The sequence below is a fragment of the Malania oleifera genome, chromosome 4 (genome assembly GCF_029873635.1).
Source record: "Malania oleifera isolate guangnan ecotype guangnan chromosome 4, ASM2987363v1, whole genome shotgun sequence".
In the NCBI taxonomy this organism is placed as follows: domain Eukaryota; kingdom Viridiplantae; phylum Streptophyta; class Magnoliopsida; order Santalales; family Ximeniaceae; genus Malania; species Malania oleifera.
In genome coordinates, this window is record NC_080420.1 from 23,958,747 (window position 1) to 23,977,453 (window position 18,707).

Below are 18,707 nucleotides of genomic sequence, written 5' to 3' on the forward strand. Positions count from 1 at the left end.
CAAGTGTCTAACATATGAGGTAACTATAATTTTATTGATATTTTGTTCCTAAGTAATGTAAACTTTGATGTTAAATTTATTTACTAATCACATTTTAGGTGGGCAATGCACACAAAGCTTGGTTTAGGATAGTTTGGTGTTTGATTGCTTGGGCGGGACTCATGAATGGTGAACAATTCATCGAGATTTTGACTTCGTCAAAACTTGTTTACAGTGTCATTTAGGATTTGCAAACATTTATTGGAATGTTAGATTTCAATATAATATTTTGTTGTAATTTTATTTAAATAGGATGTTTAATTATCATGATCTTCACATATATATATATATATATATATATATATATATATATATATATATATATTACCTTTGATGCGAAAAAATAAAGAAAGTCATAAATTAACATATCGGGATCGTTCATGATATATATCAATCGGGAAGAACAATTGAAGAAATCATTTCTCTCGCTTCACCCTAATCTCTTTTGGCACTTCACCATATCTTATGAGAGTAGGGCTGATGATAAGAGAGTAAGGGTAGAGAGAGGACAATTTCCATATATCCATTTTCTTTTCATTCCATTAGATTACTATATATTAACTACTCCTCATAACAGTATGTTGTGATATGGATCGAATAATTAAGATGCACAACGAAATAAATACAACAAGTAAATGAAACACAGCCAAAAAAATGATAATGGGGACTAAACACCTATGACTTACTAGCATAGTGGTTGCATTGACCCATGCAACATTATATGAGTTGGGATGAGGCTCTGTTTTTAATCTCAACTTTTTAGCTATTGACTTTGAAATCATATTCATGCAACTCCCACCATCTATGATCATTTTGCAGCTTTTACACCCACAATTGATATAAGTGTAGAAAATAGAAGTACGACGCCAATCTTCCTTTCTCCTAGGCATTACCATAAGACATCTCATCACACTTAGTTGCACATTCTCATCATCCTCACTACTTAGCACATCTTCAATTGCTTCATTTCAGCATTATATGGTGCATCATCTTCTTCCTCTTCCTCTTCTCTCTCAATTGCTAAATTCCTATTAGGGCATTGCCTGGCAAAGTGTCCCTTTTTGTGGCACTTGAAACATACTTCTGTGCCAAAATTTTGGCAGGAGGATCCCATCATCGAGGCTTTCCCTTTGTCCAATGGTTGTTGGACTGTTGCTCCCACGAGAAATGACTTGTCCTGCAGATGCTTGTTTAGACTTGTCAGTGCCCTGGATTTTCCTAAGATAGGATTCATTTGAGGGGTTGCCATACCTCCTTCCCATTTGCCCTTTGTTTATCTGCTCAAAGTCATGAGCTAGATTAAATGCTTGTTCAAGAGATGTTATATGATAGGGAAACATCTCTTTCCTTAGTTCAGGCCTTAACCCAGTGCGGAACCTAGCAATTTGTTGGCTCTCTATCTCATCAACTCAACACCTAAGAGACAACTCATCGAATTGGGTCATATACTCAGAAACAATCATATTTCCCTGACACAAGCTATAGAGTTGATCCATAAGGCGCTCTTGGTAGCTAATAGGCACATACTTCTCAGTGAGCCTATCTTTCATCAAATCCTAATGCTTAATGGGCCTATGATGTAGGTGAGTCTCTTGCCTCTCCACATTCATCCAATGGAGTTTTGCTTGCCTAATCAATCTCATCTTAGCAAATTGGACCCGATGAGGGTCAATCATCCTGTACCACTCAAAGTAGGCATCCATCTCAGCTAACCAATCTTGAAAAAGTTTGGGATTCATTTGACCATCAAATGTAGGGGCTTCTATCTTCACCTTCCTACTCATGTCCGTGTAAGTATCATGTCGGTCCCTGCGGTGTGGTTTCCGACCTTGAAATTCATCCAAGTCATATTCCTCATCATCCCAGTATGGATTATAAGGATCATGATGTTGGGGTCTCCCATAATTAGCTCGGGGAGGAGGTTGTCTTTGTCACGCCCTGAACCCAGTAATGGGACCCAGGGGTGAATTAGTAACCTAACCTACCCCAGTATCATACAAAATAACAATGATACACTATAATGAACGAGGGTATGACCCCATGGGTTTCCCGTACACCCTTTACACATCCACAAATATGACAAATAGGCAGTGGAAACTGTTCTTTCTATACATACATTGTACCATACTAGAGTATATACAAAAGGAGTCTAGGCTCCATAATACAAAACATAAATCTGGGTGCCAATTAAAACCCCAAAATGACAACCCGATAGAGTCCTAGTACTTACACAAGTACTTTCCGCGGTACACTGACCACTACACTCCCAACACAAGGACGCTAGTTCCGGTTACTCATAAGACTTGAAAAACATGTATGTACGATAGGGGTGAGACACTTCTTAGTAAGGTAGATCCAGGTTGTATCAGTGTGTGGCATATGAGTGTTATCATGACATAAAACATACATAGATCAATGCAATTCCAGTATTCTCACAAAATAGTTACAGTATAGTGCATCACACACACGCACACATGATCAAGTAGCCCGGTGTCGTCACACCCTTCGGCCCAAAGCCAGCCCACATTACATGGCATCCCCGGCACATGGCGTAGCCCCAGGCTCCCATGGCATCATACCGGTATAACTGGTGGATCCACACCCTTCGGTGATCAGCGGTAAGGCTCACGCCCTCGGATATAGCGCTGGACACTCTTGCCAAACATGACAGGTGATATTTCACACCCTCAAATATAGAGCCAAACACTCTTTCACAACCTGGAATAATTCAAAACCCAGTTCCTATTTCATTGCAGCAAAACACAACTCATGCATGTTCATATAATCAAACAATCCACACCCATTTGGTAATCCAAAATCATAATTTTCCAAAAATATACAGTTTAAACAAGTCAAGGCACGGTCATCCCCATAACATAATATATATCACAATATATTCATGGTTTTTCAACGAAACTAGAGATGCAACCCAATGCCCCCTTTTCCCAAAACTGTAACATGAAAAACAAATAATTTTACCCATTAGATTTCACTTAGGCATAATTGATAACCCTTTAAAGTTCAATTGGTTGTCACCTTTGGGCATACAATCCAATCTCACTTTCATTCTATCAATTATCCTAATTAATTTAATGATTACTTAAAAGTTGGTGCACCTTTGAGTCAACCATAATAATCAAATAATCATTCTATAATAATTTTTTTTGCACAATCACATTTCAATTCAACGTTTATAATTTTTCCTAGCAAGATCGCTTTGGTGACAACATACTAACTATAATATAAACATTGATTGATTCCTTACTCGACAAAAATTTATCCAATTTTAAGCAGATAATTAATTTCCCATAATGATAATTTTACTTAGATTAATTTTTTTTTAATGTAAAATCTGGCAGCCCATCTATTCATACATGCATAAATATACTTATTAATCCAATTGAATATGTAAGTGGCCCAAAGCCAAGAACCATGCATCTCTTTTTTCGAAATTCTTGCATTAAAGCATATGATTTAGCAATAAGACTTTATTGAGCAATTGATCATACCTTTTGTTCAATTCACAACTAAATCAATTTACTCCCCAAAATACTAGTAGAATCCATCCGTAAGTATTGAATTTACCACAAATTAAAAATTTAAATCTGCCAGAAAATAAACACCCACTAAGCCTTATGCAGAGCAGATCCATAACAAGTAAACAAACAGCCAGCGATCACTTTACATCTCAGGTAGCGAGATTCATGACTTTAGAACATAATATTTCAAACAAATAAAATCCCAATATATCCAGCAAATATCATGAACACAAACTTTTCGTGTAAAACAATACCGAGATTGAAAGGGGTTAATGGAAATGATCTTTAAATTAAAAATAAGATCACGATAATTTCAACCAAATGCTCTGATACCACATGTTAGATATTAATCTAATATTCTACTGTAATTTTACCGAAATTGGATGTTAACATAAAGAAATCCATAAATTAACATACTGGGATCGTTCATTATACATATCAATCAGGAAGAACAATTGAAGAAATTGTTTCTCTCGCTTCACCCCAATCTCTTTCGGTACTTCACCAGATCTTATGGGAGTAAGGCTGATGATAAGCGAGCAAATGTAGAGAAAGGACAATTTCTATATATCTCTTTCTTTTCATTCCATTAGATTACTATATATTAGCTGCTCCTTATAACAATAGATATATAGGAAAACCTTTCCACTTCCAGCCATTAATCCTCACATTATTTTCAAAGCTAAACTCTTTAATTAACCCATAAATGTGACCTTTCATTATCCTCATCATATGTCATTACCCTTATCATATGGGACACATATGGGACATATTCCTACATGGAATAGACATGTGCTTGATCTCTTCATTTTTGAAAATCATTTATTAAAAAAGAGAACTCATACCCTAGGAAGACTAACAGTGGATGCCTATGATTTTCCATCACTTTTAAGTACTCTCTTCAAATTTGTTGTGAATGTGGCTCCCATTCTAAGGGGCTCCCATTCTAAGGGAAAGCACAAAAGAAATCAGAATGCAGTAGTGCAGCAGGGGATAGTATTTCTATTCTGTCTAAAACTGTCGATAGGCTACCTGAAACTGTCGATGGCTTGGCTCGGAACAGTCTACACAAATATTGAATTTTGAATAATTAGACGTTATTTTGGTTGATTCTCGAGGGGAAACTTCTAAGGAGATTTATATATACATAGAATACATTGTATATAGTGTGCCTAGAGTGCCAATAGTGCAAAAAGAGGTGCCAAAGGGTGTCAAGTGTGGTTGAGAATATTGTTGAGAGGATTCTTGTATTGTTCTTGTATTTTAGACAAGAAGATGGTGAATCCTTACTGTTTGCTCCCGTGGATATAGGGATTGTTGAACTACAAAATTTCTAGTGTCTTTGTTATTATTATTATTTTATTTACTTGCTATGATTGTGGAATTATTTCTATATTTTCATCATTAGATTGTTTTAGTGTTTCCGTTTGATCATTTATACAAATATATATATTTTGCTGTACATGTTTGGGGTGTCTTTTTACACAACAAAATTTAACGCAAAATTATATACAAATCAATTCAAAGATATAACATTTTAGACTTTGAACTGACATACATATTTATTGATTTTGTTTCGAATGATTTTTCTTTTTTGTCCCTCTTTATTGTTGCCAAGGTATGCTTAATACATGATTTTCCTATCCTCTATCCACTAAAAGCAGTAGAGATTGTTTCTCTTATTTTGGGATTGTTGCCCTAAATAGAATATGTTTCTTTATTTAAATTGTGTTCCTTTGTTTTTGGTGTTGTAGATTAGTTTCAAGGAGACAAACGACATCAAATTATTTTCATTCTGTTAAGCAATAATATTTTTAGAAATTTTAGTAATAATGTTAAGTAAATATATAAAATTGCTTTTGCTCTCAATTTGGATTTTAGATGTTGTTATGCCATTTGGGTTGTCTTTTAGAAATTTCCTTATTTGTTTGTAGGATGCTTTCTATGTTGTTTATTAGGTTTCCCTCCTATGTGGAGGATAGAGGTGTGCATAATTCGGTGAAAATCGAATTAACAAAAATAACTGACCAAATTCGATTGATTTAGTTCAGTCAATTTTTAATTAAATTTAGTTAATTTTTAATTCGGTTCAGTTCTATTTTAAACTTTGATAAAATCAGTTATTTAGTTTTTCGGTTCGGTTATGGAGAAATTATATTTTGGTTAACCAATTTAATCGAATTATATAATTTATAATTAGGGTCCCATAATTATTATATAATTAATAATTAAATATAAATTAAATATTGAAAACATACAATTATATTTTTTCCATAATTAATTATAATTTAATTCGGTTTGGTCGGGTAAGGTTTGGATAAGAATGATAGTTCAGTCGGTTCAGTTATGATGAATAGTTAACCAAATTTTTTTTTGTTAATTCAGTTAGTTGGCCGAATTGGCCAAATCGACCAATTGCACACCCCTAGTGGAGTATGACCTACATGTATAAAATGATCCTCTTGAAATTTTTGATCAATACCCAAGTGGAATCCATGTCCAAGTGGAAGTGAAGACCTTTGTGCTTAGTGGTATCCTATTTGTTGTCTTGAAATGAAGTGGTTCATTAATTAGTTGGTTGTGACTTTCTTTGAAAGATGGCAGGTCATCTTTGGAAAGAAAAAACACTTATTTTTGGGAAGCTACTGCTGCAAGAAAGGATGTTTCGTAGATCATTGGGATAGTGAAGAAAAGAGTGAGGGAGAGAAGAAAATAATTTGCTGAAGTTTTAGGATTGAAAGTGTTTACGCAGTTAGCTTGATCTTGACAATCGCGATTTCTCATACAATTGAACTGAAATTTTGAGAAATTGCTAATGACTCATCCTTCTTCATTCTGGTCGGTTTGATTGTCATTTGGAGCTTTGCAGCACTAGTTTTGTGACTTGGACAATAACCTCTATTTTGGGTGAGACCTCTCAATTTCTTATTCAAGTTTGATTCCACCTTAATGGTGATGACTTATATAATTTTCTATGCAAAGAATTTGTGATTCTTGATGATGGTTGTTAATGTATGCCTCTAGTTTTAACTAGGAAAGACCTAACATACTATTTTGAAATAGTGGAAGATTAGATGTAGACTTCCTTCCCGTAATTATTCCCTTCACACCGAAGGGTTTTTTCACATAAATCTTAGTATTATCTTTGTGATTGTGTGGTTGATTTTGTGTGTTTGGTTGCTATGGGTTTCTGTTGTTAGATAATTAATTATTCTACTTTATGTTATTACGTTTTGGACATCACCTTTGTAACCCCCTTTTGGAACAACTCATTGAATTTAATGGTGTTCTACATAAGTTTTCATGAAAAAATAATTAAAATTTAAATATTCTATTCGATTACTTTTATGTAAATCTATTGATTGGTTCATATCACCACATTTGACACTTGAGTTACAATATTATGTATTCAATTTGTTTGTATTTCATTGTTTAATATAAGCATAAAAAATTGATTTACCTTTAAAAATTCCTAATCCATGTAGATATATATATATATATATGTATATATATTTAAAAAATAAAATAAAATAATTTGTTAATGCAAAGAAAATAATATAAAATAATATATTATGAATAATTAAAATTTTAGTTTATTAAAATATTATTTTCATTAAACCAATGATCTCTAAAACTCCATTTGCATAATTCATATGTTTCAATGATAATTTTATTTCATAAGTGTATTGTTTTTTTTTTTTTTCATTTTATTTGTTCATCATGTCCTCACCACTTTGCACCGACAATCTGCTAGTATGATTTAATTTGAAACCTTAAATCCAACATAAGCACATAATGTTGAGGAAACTATAAAATGCGCACATTAAAAATAATATTCACCATAATGTGTGAGTTTTAATAGAAAATAAAGGCATGTTTGGTATTATTTTTGTTTTTTTATTTTTTTGCTCTATTTTTACATTATAAAAATAAGTATTTTTAGTTAAAATTTTAATTTATTTTAATTTTATAAATATTAATCAAATATGTTGCTGATTTTTAGTTTTCAATTTTTATTTATAATTATTGATTTTAGTTCTTTAATATTCGACAATAATATCCAACGATCGTATTATTTTGATTTAAAATAAAATTATTATTTTTACAAATAAATAAGTTTTAAAAACTTGTACATTACTTAAATCAAATTCTTAATAATCTTAGAAGAGATCAAAATTTTCCACTAAAATTTTGGGAATTTATTAATTTTACCAATCATAAATTTAAAAGCAACAAAATAGGTGCCATTGCATTTGACCCTCCCAAATTTTGGGAAAAAATATTATTTTATTAAACTTACCGTTACCAGCCTAAAGCGAAAATTAACGCCCAGAGATTGGAAAAGAAGATGGTAATAAAAGAAAGAGAGGGAAAATCAACTTCTCACCACCTTCGTGCATGTCCTCGTCGTGTACGCAATCCCCGCCGTTGATCTGCGTCAGATCTCGCAACCCTAGGCCCTTGATCGGTTTCAAAATCATCCTTCAAAAACTCCGCTCCCCATTTCCTCCTTCCTCCCAACCCATCATCCATTGCGAGAGAGAGAGAGAGAGAGAGAGAGAGAATTCAGAAATTCTTCGGTATGCGGAAGCGAGGGATTCCATCCTTCGGGACTCTGTGATTCTTCGTTGATTTGAGCTTCTGATTTGGAATTTTTCTGCAATTGGGGTTCGATTCGGCAATTTTGGGCGTCGCTGGAGATGGAGAGACCGGTTTTGACGTCGCCGTCTGGGGCGTTTGTGAGATGGGAGGAGGTGAACGTGTCGAACGACAAGGGCAGGAGGGAGGTCCATTACTATTTGAAGAGGAAGGACGGGAGTTCAGATCTGGCTGTTGTGGGGAAGGAGAGGAGTCCGAGGCATATGTCCTATCACTATGCCATTCGCGATCGATCACTGCTTTCTCTTTCGCATTCTTCTTCTGTTTTGAAGCTGAAGTCTCGCAGGGAGGTCGTTGATTGGTTGAATTCTGTTGTCCCAGGTACGTGCTTGCCTCAGGTCCTGTGTCGTTCTTGATTCCGGCGAAGAAATTTTCATTCTTTTTGTTTTATAATTTTCTTGGGGGTTCTTTTGAGGTTCGTCTACTGAACGAAAAAGAAAAGGTTTGTTTTTTATTTATGTTTTGGTGATATTCTTTTTTGTTTCGGCAAGGATGTGATTTTGGAAGAGAATTTTAATAGATCTGAGCATTTCTGATGAAATTAGATGCTGAACTTTGCGGAGTTTCGTAGATTCAGATAAATCTTCTTGTTCTTTGTGTTCTTCTTCTGGCCCCTCCGGCACATCTCGTTTCTACAAACACGGATTTCACCTGCTTGCGCTTATTGGTGCATTTTGAAGAGCAAATTCGGACCTTTTCTTAGTTTTTGGAGATGGTCTGTTACAATTGCACTATTTTGATTTGCTCAATCGCCTGCTTTTGTAGACGAGGTGGTAGATTCTACATAGGATCCCACAGAGTGCTCTGTTCTCCTTACCATGTCAGTATTGCTGGGCTGAAGTTTAGAGCCCCTCCTTTTAGTTTTCCTTTTAGTTCTTGCCCAAAAAAGTAGGGTTAAATTTTTGTTTCGGGAAGATGAGTTTGTTTGTTATCTACGATTGGATTATCAATCCAGTTGGATTATGCCTCAGCGCCTTGCCGCGGCGGTGGTTCTTAACTTCTTTCACCTAAATGGTTATCCTTTTATCTTCGTTAATCCCTGAGAAAGAAAATTTTGCTTTGCCTTAGATCTTCTTTATGTATGATTGATTTCAAGAAAATTGGAATGGAGTAACTGCACAAGCTTTGTGTTTTTGTTTGTCCCATATCGGAATTTGCCTTTCTGTGTTTTTTTTTTTTAAAATAAAAAAATTAATTAGTTACAATTTTGATTTTAAAGAAGAGTTCCTAGCTTTTTATAGAATTTTGAAGCATAATTGTTGATAGATCTCATCCTGAGTTGATGTTTATAAGTTGGGGTTTAATTCCATCTGTTCATCCCGTACTTTTTTTCCATGGCTCATTCTTTGCAGCTTTCATGGGGAAAACGATTTAGTACCCTTCTCTTCCGCATAATTATTGCTGCGTGAGAGTTTTCTTCAATTAATGAAGCTCTATTTGGTCCAGAAAGAATATTTAAAAGTAAGGGCAAATGCTTCCAAGATGATTTTCTTTGGGAACCAAATAGAGGCAAAGTTATTCCTCTTCTTGGTATTATTGTTCGTGTTATTGAGAACTGACTCTGATCTGGGCTGCAGGAATATTTGATCAATTTTTAAGAGCTGGTTGAGAGCATCGGAATCCTTATGCCCTCAAAACATCTAGGTTAAGATCTATATGTTCTATCTCCCATGGCCCATTTCTATATATTTTTATTCTTTTCTGATTATGACCTCTCTTAGTTCTTCCATTCCTGTGAAACTTGAGCTCTTTTGCTTGCTGTTGCAATCTGTTACTGTTTAATTATCTCCTGAGGTGGGTTTTTTTGGGGTGAGGGTGGTGATTATTTATGTACATGTTTTGTTTCTTGTGGTTGAAGTATATGTTTCTTTTGGTCTTTTAAAAATTCTATCAAAAGTTCTTTCCCGTAAAAAAATGTCATTCAATTTGTTTCTAAGGTCAGAATTTGTCATTCAGCTAATGATTGCTTCCGTCCTTAAATTGTTCAGATTCTACACCTTATGGGTTGAACCGCCCAAGCAGTAATACCTCAGTTGGTACAGATAGTTCTGAATTGGATATTACAAGTTTCAAGGTATGCATGATGGATGGAGGTGTCTGACGAGATGGATGCTTCCTCTTTCTGGAGGAGCTGGGTTTTTACTTTCAATTTAATGGAGCTTTCTTGTTAATTTTACATTTTACACATATTTATCTTCCTCTTTTGTTCTATATTTCTAGGATGTTCAATTACGGAAGTTGGGCCATCATACCAAAGAGTTTTTATGGTTGGGCTCCTCATGGAGTTGCAGGAAAAGGCGGAAGCATTATGAGTCATTTCGCAGGAATGGGGTTAAAATATCTGTGAGTGCTTTTTCATTTTTTCAAAACTCCTTTAGGTGCTTTGATTTATAACATAGATCGATAAAGCTTAGCAGCTCATTTGCTGTTTTGTTGTGAATGATTCCAGGTTCATGATTTTGTATATGTTTTAGCCGAAGAAGGTAAACGACTTGTTGCTTACCTAGAAGATATGTACGAGGATTCTAGAGGCAACAAGATGGTTATGGTACGATGGTTTCACAAAATTGATGAGGTTGGTATCGTTTTGCCTCACAATTTTAATGACAGAGAGATTTTCTTTTCTCTTTGTCTTCAAGATCTCAGTGTCGAATGCATAGATGGACTGGCAACGGTTCTCAATCCCCAGCACTTTGAGAAATTTCTAAATGAGGCTACCTGTACTCAGTTGGAACCATTTGTGTGCCACAGGCAGTTTGACAATGATGACGTCAAGCCCTTTGACATAACCCGAGTTAAAGGTTACTGGAAACAGGAAATCCTCAGATTCATGCACCCATCTTCCCCATCAAGTGTTCACGTAAAATCTCAGCCAGCCAATGATGGTATGAAACTCGAAGGAAATGCTAGTAATACTTCTGGGATCAGACCCAGAAAGAGGTATCGCCCATCAACTGATGATGATGTGCGTTTGCCCTACAGTGGCCAAAAAGAGTCCGTTGATGCAGCTTGTATGGATTTGAAAAATGTTGGCAAGGCATCTTCTTCGTCTCCTAAAGAAACAGTCAAACAAATGCCGCCTCAGTATTTAGCAGTTGGTTCCCAAGTTGAAGTGCTCTGCCAGGACAGTGGTATTAGAGGTTGTTGGTTTAGGGCTTTGATCATCAAGAAAAGCAAAGATAAGGTGAAGGTTCGGTATCAAGATTTACAAGATGCAGATGATGAAGACAAAAATCTAGAGGTAGGAAAGCTTGTCATATCCACCTCTAAAGTTTCTGTCAATGTGTATTCCTGTTTACGTTAGAACTGCCTTTTCTTATATTACAATTTGTGGTTTCAATTGGCAGGAATGGTTGTTGGCATCCCGGATTGCAGCTCCTGATGAACTAGGTCTTAGGATCTCTGGAAGGAAGACAATTCGGCCTGCCCCTCAGTCCAATAGAGGGAAAGTCTCATGGGTTATTGATGTTGGGAGTATTGTGGATGCATGGCAGCATGATGGATGGTGGGAAGGCATTGTAGTTCAGAAAGATTCTGAATATAAGTTTCATGTTTTTTTGCCAGGTCTGGAAGGTTTTTCATCCTCTTTTTTTTGCTCTCGTTTTTTCGAAAGTCCAATATAAAATTAGATCCATATATTGAATCTCTGATTTCTTTTGCAGGAGAGAAGAAAAAATCAGTACTTAGTTATGGTGACTTGAGACATTCTCAAGAGTGGGTGGGAAACAGGTGGGAACACTTGAGGGAAAGGCTGGATCTTGTGAATTTAATATTGTGCCGCTTAGAAACAAGGCAGGTTGGTGGTGAATCCTCAAATAGCAAACAAGCTGAAGCTGGCGATAAGAGACCACTTCCAACTAATGCTCATAAAGGCAAATTGTTAATGAAAGATGAAGCTGTGCGTAGCAGTTCTGTATCCAACAATGCAGATGATGCAGGTAGAAAACCAGCCGTTCCAGATCTGTTGAAGGATGAGTTGCGCCTCCAGCTGAAATGGGAGTCGACAAGGAAGAGAAGACGCAGCAGTGGGAGCTCTGTTGAGAAGCAGCCACGTAGCAGTGTCAAGAGCAGAGAGATGAAGCCAGAAGCGCGGAGACCACGTATGTGCGAAGGTTTTATGATTCCCGTATTGATGAAAGTTGATCACGAGAACTGCAAATACATAGGGGATTCCCCGTTTAGCTCCTCAGTGGTGCAGCCTCTAACAAGCCTGGTTATGTCTCGGTGACAGGTCGCGAGCACTGGAATACTAATCTGCTGAAGAGGTAAAAAATTTGTCCATTCTTTTGTGTTAGGTCCTTGTATCTCTCTCTCTTAGGCATCTGCTTGATGCCGCCACCTTTTTATGATTTGTTTTCGAGCCCATAGGATTAGATATGCTTAGGATGCGGGGGAATGTATTTGTATGAGATGGCCATTGTTTGAAATTGCTTTTTCTGCCTCTCTTATGTTTGTTTGGGTCCTGAGATCATGATGGGGGCAGCGGTTTTGTGTGCTGTTGAATTTTAACTCAGGACCTCTAATTTTCGCTGCATAAATTGTACTAGTCTTCCTCCGGAAGCATTTTGGATTTATGGGTGGTTGCAATCTGTAAATAATCAATGGTAATGAACAAATAAAAATTGAATTAGCGTCTCAAAAAAAGAAGAAGAGACTAATTGTGGTTGTTATGCCTCTGTCTATTGTTGAAGTGATGAAATAAAAATAGTTATCCCGTATTAAATCATGAGAAAAAATAGCTATTTTCTGTCATCAAGATACATACGAATGCAAGCACTTCTTGATTCTTTTGAATTTTGAAAATATTTTAAATCCTTAAATTAAAGTAAATATTTTGTAATATAGATTTTGAGTTTTAAATTTAAATTTTTGTTATATAATTGAATTAGTATACTCAGAAGTATGCTTCTATTTTTGGTTACCCAAAATTGTACTCTGGTCAGCAATAATTTACCATTGCTGGTTAAGACTTGCCAAAGATTGACGTTGAAAAAAAAATTAAATTTTAAATTTTGGATTAAAGATAATGGTCTTTCTTAAGATTTAGTAAAATGGGGAGACCTCTTTTAAAATTTTAAAAATTCTAAAAACTTTTCTTTTGAGATTTTAAAATATTATGGGACTTTTCTTGAGATTTGTTAAAAAAAAAATAGAATAAAAAAATCACCCCTCTTTATATTTTATAAGAATTGATAATTTTTTTTATGGAAGTTAGTGTCTTTTTGATAAATTTCAGGGCCTCCCTGAGATTTGTAAGAACCTCTCATTGTATTTTATGATAAGATAAGTGTCTTTTTCACAAATTCTTTGGATCCACTTACATGTATTTTATGATAAAGTGTCTTTTTCAAAAATTCTTTGAATCCACTTATATAATAGTATCCTTAGGGAGACTCTGATATAATATTTGCAATAATCCTGAATCTAACTTTTCGCTTTGACGCACGACCTTACGGGTTTGTCTTATAAAATAAGTCTCACTTAGTTGGGTCCAAACCCTCCTTATAAGTTCAAGATCTTCCTAGTATACATTCAAAGTGGGACCGTGACATTAAGTTACAAGAAATGATATTGAAGCGGGTCCAAACAATATAAACATCATAAATAAAAATGATTTGTACTTCTTTTATATATATATATATATATATATATATATATATATATATTTATTCAAACCATAGTCAATGAAACAAAAAACTACATAAATTAATAATATCATTAAATACTGTTTCAACTACCGATGATCATGGTGTTACAAAAAAACATAAGGGAATTATGGATATTATGTCTTCAGCAGGTACAATTATATTATGTTTGTCTTATAAAAATTTAAATAAAATTTGATTAATACATAAAAAAATGTCAACATTCTTAATTTTTAAAAATTAAATATATTTGAAAATATATATAAGTAATAACAACTACTTTTAAAAATTAATTTTATTCAAACTAAATACAATAAGGTATTTGTAATACAAGTGTTTTAAGCGTGCATAAAAAAAGGAATCATCGAAATTCACACAACTGTACTAAAAATTATCATGAAAAAATCACATATGTACACATATAACATGTCAATTTTGTAGAAATGGAAAATTGATTATCTCTTATATTAGCCTCACAATCAATGAATGAGTTATTTTTAGATCAATCTTAATAAGGAATTATTTTTAAAAATATATAAGATATTTTAATATTTGCAATGACATCTCTACATTTAATGTTGATGATTTGTTAAAGTAAGAAAAAATTAGTATTATTTATCCATAAATTTTTTACTAAAAAAAAGTGATTTTTTAAATAAATATTTTATAGTATGTTTCTAGAAATGGAAACCAGGGCAGGGCGGCGCGGCGCCAAAAGGCCGCCGTTGTAATGATTTAGTGCTGACCAGATTTGTCTTTGTGCCTCAGATAATAGATGTGGGTTAGGATTCTGGAGTAAAATAAAATAAAATAAAATATATTAAATTTATTTTACTTCATTATTATGTACTAAATACTGAATTAATACGTGGCCACATACACGTGTTCTGCCGCGTAGATGAGTTGGATTTCTCTAGATGTAGATTTTCTCGCCCAATCAGCGACGTGTTTGGTAAATTTTTTTCATTTTCTTTTTCCAAACACGTGCGACGACGTGCTTTCCTTGTATTTTTGTATTTTGTACTTTGTCTGGCTGGCAGCCAGACTGTAACCAACAAAAGGGAAAAAATTTAGGTTTGGCTTCGTCAACGCTTTGGACGTTGACCTAGCTAGGGTCGGTTTTGAATTTGAATCAGCCGTCATGCTTTGCAAACTCTAGCTCTCATTTTTACTATGCCTACACTCGGCTCCTTAAGAAACGAGTTGAGATTAAGTTTAGATTTCAAATTTGACGTCAACTTGGTGAGATGGGGAATTTAAAAGTATGTTTGTTTGATATGTTTACACGTTGATTCGTTCAGTTTTATGTTTCAAAATTTGGTTTATTTGTGATCTAATTAAGAAATTTATTTATTGATTCAACTTTTAACTCATTTTAAACTAATACCATTTATATATTAATTTAATATTTTTAATTTTATAATATATTTATTCAAAATAAAAGACGGTGACCTTTCATTTGGTAAGAAAATGTAAAGTTAGATTATACAGCAAAGCTCCAACAAAGTCTGAGAGGGCTATCACAGTTAAGTGCGAAGCACTTACTACTATTTGTAAATAGTCTTTTGCTTTCTCGGGAGGTTTTAACTACACATCTTGCCCAAGATTCAACAAAAAAAGAAAAATGTTAACTTCTCTCCAAATTTTGATTTTCAAAAAAATTTCATTTATCAAATGTCAAAGAAGGTTGATGAAATTTTTTGAAAACTCAAAGGTTATGCTTACTTTTTAAACTTTTACCAAATATGAAGAAAAATCCATGAGATTTTTGAAACTTTAAGATTATATTTGGTTTGCGAAATACCTATTCTCAAAAATAAATTAGTTCTAATAAGTTAATTACAATTAGTTATATAATAAATTATAGAACTATCAAGCAAATAAAAATGAGAGACATTTTATGAATCCATATATAATGAGGAATAGATAAAGAATAACTGTTCTCAAATTTCATAATGAACATGTCTATTCATTTCTTATTTTATATTAAATAAAATAATTAGAAATATACAAGAAATAATCATTCCTCTTAGCCCTAAAATTTAAACTATATTCCATTTTATTTTAAGAAAAAAACTATTCTGCCAATCCAAATGAGCAATAAAAGAAATTTGTGTTTTCCACCTAACTCTCCAACGAAATAATTTTTTTATTGAAAGGAATATTTTTGTAATGTTGTATTTTGTAAAGGTTATCCTAAATTTTCACATGAATTATATTATTCTAGTATTGGAGTAAAGTGAGATTATAGGATTAGGACTTTCTACTTATAATCTCTTAGTTTTGTTAGGAGTTTTCGTAACAGGGAGGACCGAAGGGACTGACGCATGTATGGGTTGTATGAGTTGAAAGATGAATTGGAACTAGAAGGTAGGGAAGAGAGAGTCTGGTCTTGCACGCAACCACTGTACAATAATTTCACAGGAGAAAAGTATCCAAGGAGAATATCGAAGTGTGTGGGGCTGTCCCTATGAAATATGAACGAACCATCTTTGTCAACCCAAGATGAATGGGAGATGAACAACCCCCTTTTCAGTTTTCACTTTACTCTCTGCCCTTTTATGTAATTGGCTTTTTCCTTAATCCCTCTGTTCACCAACTCCTGATGAATCCTCTTCCTCCTTTTCACATCTGCTAAAGATAAGATTGCTCTTTCACTACACCACCACCTGGTCCTAGATCATTTTCACCCTCTCTCTCTCTCTCTCTCTCTCTCTCTCTCTCTCTCTCTCTCTCTCTCTCTCTCTCTCTCTCTCTCTCTATGTGGAGTTGCAAGGTGCGAAAGTTGAGACTTCATTTGGTCTAGCTATATGAAGGCCCAACTGCTCTGTTCAACAAATTTCAGTACAAAACAATGAATCCGAAGATGGATGCTGCTGCAGGTAGTGGGCTCAAAAAGCCTAAGAGCTTGCTCCTTCCTCAAACCAGCCTTGCCTGCGTTGAATCTTTGAGCATGCCCCTTGTAATCTCTCTCTCTCTCTCTCTCTCTTAATTTTGTGGTGTTGTAGTTTGATGGGTGGGTTTTTTTGTTATTATTTTTGGTTTGAGTTGGGGAGCAGGTCCAGGAAGTTGTTCTCTCGGCAGATTTCCAATGTGCCGAGTGTCGAAAGAGGATTTCTGACATAATGTCAAAAATGGCTGGTGAGTTCTCTGCACAGAGTAATTCTGATTCATCACGTATTGCTTGTCAAATTCTCTCTCAAAAAAATAAAGACGACCCATTAGAAAGCAATTGGGGTTTGATGGAATTAGCCAATTTGTGGGTTTGAATTGAAAATTTCAATGTGAAAGTGGGAAGCCATGAATATTGATGTCGTCATTTTTGAAGCAGAGATGGAGTCAATCGAGGTAAGTGTGGTGGGGAAGAAGGTGACACTGACTTGCAGATATCCCAGTGTGGTCAAAGCGCCAACACCCCTCAGCAAAGTTGCCATGATCGCTCGGCTGTTTCGCAGGAAACATCCATATTGGGATTAGTTCTTCTCTTTGGTGTGTCGTGAAATAAGCAGTATGTGTATATTAATTTCCAACGATGGTGAAAAGATGGGTGTGAAGGGGCGACGGGTTGAGAGGGGAAAAGCTAAAATTTGTGAATACTTTTCTTCTTTGTTCAGTTTTCCCTTGGATTTTCATTTTGGTTGTACAGAACACATAGAGATATATGGAAGATGCTGTGACCCAACCCTTTGTAGCATTTCTTTTTTTTCCCATTTCTTGCTGGCAATAAGAGAGAGAGAGAGAGAGAGAGAGAGAGAGAGAGAGAGAGAGAGAGAGAGTCTATTCGTAGTTGTATATATGAAAGGTGAAAGGGGGTTTGCTCACCCCCTTTTTTTGGTGAAGGAAAAGGTAGACAAAAGGACCACAAAGCAGGATAAGGGAACAAGCGTTTGTACGACGATCTAGTTGTTGAAGTTTGATGTTTTAACGTAAGAGATTTCTTGTTGGAATCCGGAAATAATATAATGTGGGGAACTGTTTAATTTTTATATTTTTTTTATAATAATAAAATTAATATCACATATTCCAGTTCAGCAAATCATAATCCACCTGAATTCGTAGGTATCAGAGATACATTAGAATACAAAATAGAAGTTTAAGCAACAAAAAACATACAATCACAATATTATAAATACAAAAATATCTATCACATTACTATAAATACTAGAGTCACTATATCCACTGTATTTCAGTATATACATCTCAAAAATAAAATTTAGGGACATTTCACACAAAATCTAATTGTCCCTACTACAACTTACCCTTCAAAGAGGGCAGATAAATAACACTAGATCAGCGGGGTTTTTCCCGGGTTCCTGAAAAGTTTATAAAATTTTGGGGTGAAACACCTCTCAGTGAGGGAAATAAACTAATACCAGTGTGTGACAACATGAGTATTTCGTATTATACATATACCATACATAACATATTCAGTAACTGTTTGTCAAATTTGGGAAAACATATATATATATATATATATATATATATATATATCAAAACATGACAGAATATACTCCATTTTTATAAACATATCTCATCTCATATAATGGTAATAACACAAAAACATTCCTGGTAGGTTAGCAGACTGTTGTCATGTATTACCCCCATATGATTGAGTTGTGTGGACCGAAGGCGGAACCTGATAATGGTTGGCTGACCACAGCCAAGTCAAAAGTACAATCTGTAAGTTTGATAGGTTTGCATGAGCTGGTCCGTACACTAGGGGTGCTCACACACTTCTTAAAAACCACATCGACCATCCAATCTCACACCACTCCGTACAGTGGCGTTAACACAAATATCATGATCACGAAGACCATTGACACAT

At 34.6% G+C, this 18,707-nt stretch overlaps 2 protein-coding genes across 4 annotated transcripts; both read left to right on the forward strand.

The window, feature by feature from the left end:
• Positions 1–8,070: 8,070 nt before the first annotated feature.
• On the forward strand, positions 8,071–12,907 carry LOC131153984 (uncharacterized). Of its 3 annotated transcripts, none has more exons than XM_058106431.1 (7): positions 8,526–8,558; positions 9,815–9,881; positions 10,226–10,311; positions 10,458–10,580; positions 10,687–11,478; positions 11,585–11,801; positions 11,900–12,907. In XM_058106431.1, exons 2-7 carry the CDS (start codon positions 9,863–9,865, stop codon positions 12,463–12,465), a joined length of 1,803 nt encoding a protein of 600 aa, XP_057962414.1. In that variant the 5' UTR covers positions 8,526–8,558; positions 9,815–9,862; the 3' UTR covers positions 12,466–12,907. The 3 variants fall into 3 exon arrangements, with proteins under 3 accessions (XP_057962412.1, XP_057962414.1, XP_057962413.1); XM_058106430.1 differs by lacking the exon at positions 8,526–8,558 and adding an exon at positions 9,633–9,698; XM_058106429.1 differs by lacking the exon at positions 9,815–9,881 and having other exon boundaries at positions 8,071–8,558.
• A 3,477-nt stretch (positions 12,908–16,384) lies between these two features.
• On the forward strand, positions 16,385–17,564 carry LOC131153209 (uncharacterized). The gene is made up of 3 exons (XM_058105363.1): positions 16,385–16,844; positions 16,942–17,023; positions 17,214–17,564. The coding sequence occupies exons 1-3, from the start codon at positions 16,737–16,739 to the stop codon at positions 17,357–17,359; spliced, it is 336 nt and encodes a 111-aa protein (XP_057961346.1). The 5' UTR covers positions 16,385–16,736; the 3' UTR covers positions 17,360–17,564.
• The last annotated feature ends 1,143 nt before the right edge of the window (positions 17,565–18,707 follow it).

Coding starts and splice junctions, on each gene's coding strand:
- LOC131153984 (XM_058106429.1), top strand. CDS start 8,279: ATGGAGAGACCGGTTTTGACGTCGCCGTCTGGGGCGTTTGTGAGATGG. Junction 8,559..10,225: donor GTTGAATTCTGTTGTCCCAG/GTACGTGCTTGC, acceptor TAAATTGTTCAG/ATTCTACACCTTATGGGTTG. Junction 11,802..11,899: donor GTTTCATGTTTTTTTGCCAG/GTCTGGAAGGTT, acceptor TTTCTTTTGCAG/GAGAGAAGAAAAAATCAGTA.
- LOC131153209 (XM_058105363.1), top strand. CDS start 16,737: ATGAATCCGAAGATGGATGCTGCTGCAGGTAGTGGGCTCAAAAAGCCT. Junction 16,845..16,941: donor AATCTTTGAGCATGCCCCTT/GTAATCTCTCTC, acceptor GTTGGGGAGCAG/GTCCAGGAAGTTGTTCTCTC. Junction 17,024..17,213: donor CATAATGTCAAAAATGGCTG/GTGAGTTCTCTG, acceptor TTTTTGAAGCAG/AGATGGAGTCAATCGAGGTA.